At 43.4% G+C, this 7,845-nt stretch overlaps 1 protein-coding gene across 1 annotated transcript; it reads right to left on the bottom strand.

Annotated features, from left to right (window-relative positions):
* Window positions 1-923: 923 nt before the first annotated feature.
* LOC140070076 (SLAM family member 5-like) lies at window positions 924-4,511 on the bottom strand. Its single transcript, XM_072116408.1, has 3 exons — window positions 4,448-4,511; window positions 2,873-3,181; window positions 924-1,315 (listed from the first exon to the last, which is right to left on the bottom strand). The coding sequence occupies exons 1-3, from the start codon at window positions 4,509-4,511 to the stop codon at window positions 924-926; spliced, it is 765 nt and encodes a 254-aa protein (XP_071972509.1).
* Window positions 4,512-7,845: the final 3,334 nt, after the last annotated feature.

The following is a 7,845-nucleotide window of genomic DNA, read 5'->3' as shown; positions in this document are numbered from 1 at the left end:
CCTGCAGATAGGACACTATGTACAATGTGCTCAGCTCCTCCTGCTCTATAACATGCTGCCTGCACATAGGACACTATGTACAATCCGCTAAGCTCCTCCTGCTCTATAACATGCTGCCTGCAGATAGGACACTATGTATAATCTGCTCAGCTCTATCTTCTCTATATCATGCTGCCTGCAGATAGGACACTATGTACAATCCGCTGAGCTACTTATGCTCTATAACATGCTGCCTGCAGATAGGACACTATGTACAATCTGCTCAGCTCCTCCTGCTCTATAACACGCTGCCTCAAGATCGGACACTATGTACAATTTTCTCAGCTCCTCCTGCTCTATAACATGCTGCCTGCAGATAGGACACTATGTACAATCTGCTCCGCTCCTCCTGCTCTATAACATGCTGCCTGCAGATAGGACACTATGTACAATTTTCTCAGCTCCTCCTGCTCTATAACATGCTGCCTGCAGATAGGACACTATATACAATCTGCTCAGCTCCTCCTGCTCTATAACATGCTGCCTGCAGATAGGACACTGCTTTACTCTTTCCCCTGAGCCTATGTATTATGTAGGAATCCCCATTGCTCTTTTTAGGAGATTTTGTAAAATAAAATTACCTTTTTCTTTCCTTTTTTCCTTCTGTTATCGTGTTTTAAGATGAATCCACCCAAGGATTGTTACCTGGATTCCTAAGCCAACTATGAAGATGATGTAATAGTGATGTCCTCTTCCTGTAATGAGAAGCATATAACCCTGTTACATCCATCATACATGACACCAGGACATGTAAGGTCCGATCAGAGAACGTATAGAGGAGCCTAAGGATCACACAGTATGCACTAATCTCCTGAGCACCCCCTAGTGGTGGCTGCTGGTAGGGATTTATCATTTATCTCATGGTCTATGCATAGTATTTGGAGTTATAGGAAGTAGCTGAACTCTAATATCTGGTCTTTCCTGCTACACAGGATGATCCCCACCAAGAAGAAAGCACATGATCTCTTACCCCCGGTGCATTTATGTGTAATGTCAGGTTTGGGGCAGATCTGTGACATATTCCTGGAGACGTTCTTGTGGTCGGCCGGGTTGTGGACTATACACAGGATCTCCAGGTCCTGGTGGTCCGGTGCTAGTGATATCTGGGTGGTGCTGCCGCTATCATACGGCTGATACTCCTGGTCCTGGTCCCTGTATTTCCAGGTATAAGACAGATGTGATGGATGTGATGGGACAGAGCACTGGAGGGTGACATTACATCCGTCTGTCCTATATCCCGTCACTTCTCTCTGTATATCCGGAGAGGGAACCGGCTCTGAAATGAGATAATAAGAAATTTCCCGTTAAATATTTGAATCCATCAATGTGTGATGTGAGAAAAGAAGATCCTTGTAAAGCACATGACATATTTGTATTGTATAAATGTAACCGATCAATTATTTCCAAGCTCTAAGAAATACTAATAATAACAACGAAATATTAAATATACAATAATGATCAAAAGTGGTAACTACCAAAAAAAAAAAAAAAAGCCCTCAGGTAACTCATTAGACTTTACAAAGAGGGTGACGCAAAAAATGTATAATTTTTTAAAATCAGTTTTTTTCAAAAATACAAATTATAAGTGTAAGGTATAAATGTATATAAGTTATTATCAGAACATTCCAGCCCCATAGAAGAATAACATGTTACACATTATGGGGGACATCCACTGAAAGATGGAAAAACGTGTTGGGGCATTTATTTATTTTGGCGCTGGAACCGTGCTATATTAAGGTAAGTTTGTAAAATACAACAGAAACAGATCGGGGCAGATTTATCGAGCTTTCTGAAAGTCAGAACGGGGCTCATTTACTAAGGGTCCGAAATGTGCATTTCCTTCGGGTTTTGTGAATTTTACCGTTTTTGGCGCACGCGATCGGATTGTATGCGACGGAAATTGGGTGGCGTGGCGGTCGGAAAACCCGACAGATCCGGAAAAACCGCGGTATTTAAAAAAAAATTTGTGTCGCTTGACACGCACTCACATGCACCAGGAAGAGGATGGTGAACTCCAGCGGACCTCGGCACAGCAGCGACACCTGGTGGATATCGGGCGCACGACCTTAGTGAATCCCGGCAGGACTTGAATCCTCGTTGGACAACGCGCCGCGGGATCGCAAATGGACCGGGTAAGTAAATCTGCCCCATTATTCCTAATTGCCCAACTATTAGCTGATGTAAAGTAGGCTCCACAGTTTTCTACTACTGCACAGTAAGCTTCCAGTAGATATTGGGGCAGATTTACTTGCTCGGTCCATTCGCGACCCAGCGGCGCGTTCTCCAGCGGAACGCGCTGGAGTTCACTGGGCGAGCTGAGTGAAGGTAAGTGCAAGCTCCGCAACAGATTTTTGTTTTTTTAATGCGGCGGTTTTTCTGAATCCGTCGGGTTTTCGTTCGGCCACGCCCCCCGATTTCCGTCGCGTGCATGCCAGCGCCGATGCGCCACAATCCAATCGCGTGCGCCAAAATCCCGGGGCAATTCAGGGGAAATCGGCGCAAATCGGAAATATTCGGGTAACATGTTGGGAAAACGCGAATCGGGCCCTTAGTAAATGACCCCCATTGTGTGGTCTAACGCTGCACAGGTGTATTCACCGACACTGTGATAAATCTCCCCCAGAAAGAGTAAAAAAAATTTTGAATAGTAAAAAAAGACGACGGAGATAGACACTGCCAAAAAGTAACCTCAAGAAGAAAAAAGCCTCATCCAGTAACATTGAGGTAAAAAGAAATAAGTTACAGCTTTAAGTATTTGATGCTATAAAAATGGAAACAACACATCGTGCCTGAGGGCCAAACCTGTCCCCGTCCTGCCCCAGGATAATCTCACCGTATACAGTCAGGTTATAGGATGTCTGATATATATTCCTGCCTGTAGTGTGTACAGACACAGCGTAGATCCCGGCATCTTCCATGGACAGGTTATGGATCCTCAGGGTTGTGCCGCTGTCTGACGTCTCCAGTCTGGTCATAAACTTCTTATTCATTATCTTCTGCTGATTATTGGTGAAAAGAGCCAGAATAATGCCCTGAAAAGTCCAGTACATCTCCAGTCCTGACCCAGTCTGATCCACAGGAAGCCTCAGAACAACCGACTGGTTTATTACTCCGTATACTGGGAGAGGGACACGACGCTGTCCTGGAAATACATGACGGAGCGGTCAAGAGAAGATTCAGCTTTGGGTCTTGATATTGGTAGAGTCCATATTGGGTTTTTGTGTTAGGTGAATGCCGGTTATACCTTCATCATTCCCAGATCACTCCAATGTTCAGACACACCATGAAAAACAGGACAACCCCAGCTTTCCCTCTCTGGTCTCTTCCCAATCCATCCTTTACTCCATTGCTCAGTTGATCCCCATTTCCCTTCATTCCTCTCATTGAATGTCCATTATCCAGTTTATTCCCTTTCTTCCTCCGTACACCCCCAATCCTACAGCATCTTCCCCCGACCTTCCCAGAAGCCATCATTGCTCCTTGAAGGACAGTCTACAATTTTCTACAAGAACTTTTTGCAGGAGCGGTCTTCACATTGGAAGTCTTAGTGGTGTCAGATCATTGTAATGTGCACAATGAAGCTACAGAGAACTTCCCAAAAATAGGGTACGAGCAGGACCCTGAGGTCCTGAAGTCGGAGCTGCGTGTGGGGCCTTTACTTCATAAAATTAATTACCAGTACAGGCGGTCCCCTACTTAAGGACACCCGACTTACAGACAACCCCTAGTTACCTCTGGTGACCTCTGGTGACCTCTCTGGATGTTACTTTAGTCCCAGACTGCAATGACCAGCTGTAAGGTGTCTGTAATGAAGCTTTATTGATAATCCTTGGCCCCATTACAGCAAAAAATTTTGAAACTCCAATTGTCACTGGAACAAAAAGAAAATTGTCTAGAACTTCAATTATAAAATATACAGTTTCGACTTACATACAAATTCAACTTATGAACAAACCTCCGGACCCTATCTTGTACATAACCCGGGGACTGCCTGTATATCAATCCGATACTAAAGATATCTTCAGTTTAGTAATATAGATTGACCCCCATCAATCATCTGGTTATATCTACCACCAGACACACAATGGGGCAAGAAAAAACAACTCTGATCTATTTACTGTAGAATGTCCCACTTTACTGGAGAGTATTTTCCATACGACAACCCACGTTGGATAATGTGTGGCTAATGTAATGGCATTATGACCCACGCACTATAACTTGGGTCAGTAACCTAGTACACTGGCACTGGGCATCTACGGCTGGACATCAGCGCCCACAATCTCTGCCCCACAATCCCCCCTAGACTACATGTACCTCATGCTGAAATAGGGAGACATAGAGGTTGTGTCCATCTGCCCAGAAGATGTTACGTAGTCATTGCCATCAGGATACTACACCGGACCTTTACCTTTGGAGATGAGGAGTTTTGCTGCCAGGAGAATAGACAGAGTTTCTATGATACGTCCCAACATGGCAGCTCTGGTCAGAACCAGGATCCAATCCAGTGTCAGCGATAGATATTGTCCCTTGCAAAAGTCTCAAACTGTATAATGTAGAGGAGAAGATACTACCACACAACACTTGGTCAGTAGACCACTGGGCCAGACATCCGGCAGGTGTCCCCTAGTGGAAAACACAAGCCGGATATCTCAGTCACCACAAAGCTGAGGTCTCACGATAGACTCCACCATCCTCCTGACGCTACGGTGTTTCAGTAACTCTCCATCATCCATAAACAAGCAAGAATATGCCTCTGCATCACACCCCACCACAATGTGAAGAAGGCTTCATATAGCCCCCGCACCTCTGCGCCGTACATGTACCCCACAGAGTGTGAAGGAGTTAATTAAAAAAAATTCTGATATACTCCTTTCAGTTAATTTTGGGTACATTTCTTGGGACAGTTGGCAATGTTATTATTGGGGTCTCTTTGTCCGCAATCTAGTTATGACCATAGAATATATTTGTAGTAACTTTCTGAATACTACGTGTGTAGAAGGGTTTACTCATAATTAACCTGCACCTGAAGGATACAGATGGAAGCTTGGGGGTGGGGGGTAGCAGAGATGATGACCATGTGGTAGACACAGGAAACCACAGCTCATCTATGAGGCGTCAGAACTGTTGTTGAACCAACATTTAGACTTCCTTTGGCTCATCTTGTGGTTGACTTCCGCTATGAAGAAGCGGTCACAGAAGTTATATTAGAACACACAAGGGGATGCCAAATATTATACATTTTTGGGTTGTCCAATTGAGAGCATCTTACCAACACAACAGGACATCTAGTTTGGGTGTATATTTTGGTGTCCCTGCATTGAGAGGACTTTGTATCTCATCATACATCTCATCTCATCTCCGGAAATGTGAGGGACAACCTATATTAAATATTTAGAACATAAACTGTGGATACTTCAAAAATATTGGGAATAGTCATTTACTCCTTACACAAGTGTTTCAGTTCCTCAATATTTCGGGGGTGCCTTGTGTGCTCACCTCTCGTCAGCCCATACCAAAGCATCTCTATAGGGTTCTCCTCCTCCGTCATCCACCATCTTGGAGACCATGGAAAGTGCCCATGTCATTCATCATATGTATATAGTGTATAGGCAAGTCTCTTTTTTTTCTGTTATACCTATAATACATCTTATTAAGGCTTCAAAAATTTTATTTGCATCAATCCACGGTTTAGGTGAACCAATTGTTTTGGAGAAAAAATGCCTAAAGTCTTCTGGACATGATCTCGATCAGTTTCACCACCAAATTGAGGTCCCAGGTCTCTTCTACACGTTCAAAATGTAGGTGGATTCTGGTCTATTCTATTGGATATGAACAGTTTTTTCATATCTAGCCACAAGTGTTTGATTGGAATGAGGTCTGGGGCTGTGGTGGCCAGAAACTCTCCTTCATTGTCACTGAACCATCTATGTCCACCAATTTCGATGTCTGCTGCAGGTCATTGTCCCGCTTGAACCGCATTATTTTATTTGGCTTTCTGAAAAAAAACGTCACGCTTGGTGATAAGTGGGCTGCCTTACAAGGTAGCTAAGAGGCAATGTTTTAAATTTCCATCCTGGAAAACATATTTGTTTTTTTTTCCAGAATTCCCCAGTAAAGCATCAATGGCTGTAACTATCCAGATGCCTGCAAGGAGGCCTTAAAGCACATCAACCACTGCAAAAAAATTTAAAATACCTACAAATACTCAACTACACTTCATCTGGATCCCAGCACTATCTGTCGCTTGTTTGGAAACGCCAGGATCACCTAGAAAAGAAACTTATAATTAGCAGCACGGAGTGTGGGGATAGGTTGTCCGTTGCTCCGCGCTGATAAAAATGCACAAACCCGCACCTTTCTGTCACATGCTGGAAGAGGGAGGTGGGCATGAATTTCTGCCTCTTGTGTGACATCACCTCTCATGCTCCCATCATGTGAGAGGGTGGTGAGTGGACGTGCATAATTAGCAGCCCGGAGCACCGGACATCTCGTCCAGCACCAGGATCAAGATGAAGAGGAGCAGAAGTGTTTTTAATGTTTTTGCATTGGTTGATTTCCTTTAAATAGCAAAAGTCTCCGTAAGGAAAGCTCTTACTTCCTGACCCTATTCAGAAGCCTCAGAAGCCTCTCACTCAGCTAAACCAGTTCCCTGCACTGTACTGAGGAGATGCAACAACATGGAAACAGTCACTGTCTACAGTTGGGAACCTGTTCCTTCTGGAATAGACATACCGCATCATGTTTATAGGCTTCCTGAAAGTCATGCTTGATGTTGCCTTACAAGGTTAATAAGAGGCAATGTTTTCTTTGAACCATATGTCATCCTTTTCTTGTCCATAGTACTCAGGTGTATGAAGATACTCATCTTGTAGGAAACTCACATATAGCGCAGCATATTCAATATTTTTGAAATAACCTTATATCATGAGGCTTCCTCCATCAAACTTGACATCTCCTTCAAGATCAAAACATGGTAATACATACAGAACATGTCAAGTTTTTTTTCCATTTTTTGAACATCACATTATAAAATCTATTTTTCTATTTTCTATCTTTCTATTTTTCTATCTATTTTCTATTTTTGTAGTCTCAGTATTAGTTGTAAGTTCTTTCTGCATCTGTTTTGCTATCGATCTCATGTTTACCTTGCGTATAGTAGATCTCGCATACTATCACATGACCAGCCTGGGACCGAACCCTCCATCCCGGCCGTCATTATAATTTCCTTCATTATTTTCCTGAATGAGCTGAGATATTACAGATATAAACTGAGATTCTTCATATTTATAGCTGTGTGGCTGGAACCTGTATAATAATTATTAGAGGCTTTGGTCAGCTTCTTTGGTTTCTTCCCCCCTCTTCTCGGTGGTACAGTCCATGCAATTTTAGCAGGGGTGGATTAAGATACGGGCCATGGGCTGTATGAATATTATGGCCCCTACAAGTCTGGAATGACTTACTACATATGATACTAGAATCAAGGGTCTTGAGGAATGGAGGATGTGTCCCTTCTACTGCTTTCAATCTGCAGTTTGAGGACTTTCAAAGGACCTGAAATGGCTCTTGTTTACATGTGTATTGAGAGCATGAACAGATGCACAAAGATTTCTTGGGTGAAGGTCCTTCGGAGTATAACATTTGATGGATAGTTTGGGTGGCCATGGGCCCCCAGAAGGCTTGGGCCCCGGACTACCGCCCCAAACTTCCTATGTTATAATCCAATACTGAATTTTATGTTTCCTGAGATCGGTGGTTCATATTTATTTATCCCTGTTTTCCAGCAAAACCAAACATGGCCGAATCTTA

This window comes from Engystomops pustulosus, chromosome 7, assembly GCF_040894005.1.
Source record: "Engystomops pustulosus chromosome 7, aEngPut4.maternal, whole genome shotgun sequence".
In the NCBI taxonomy this organism is placed as follows: Eukaryota; Metazoa; Chordata; class Amphibia; order Anura; family Leptodactylidae; genus Engystomops; species Engystomops pustulosus.
Note: the sequence above shows the minus strand (reverse complement) of the source record. Positions and strands in the feature narration are given on the sequence as shown.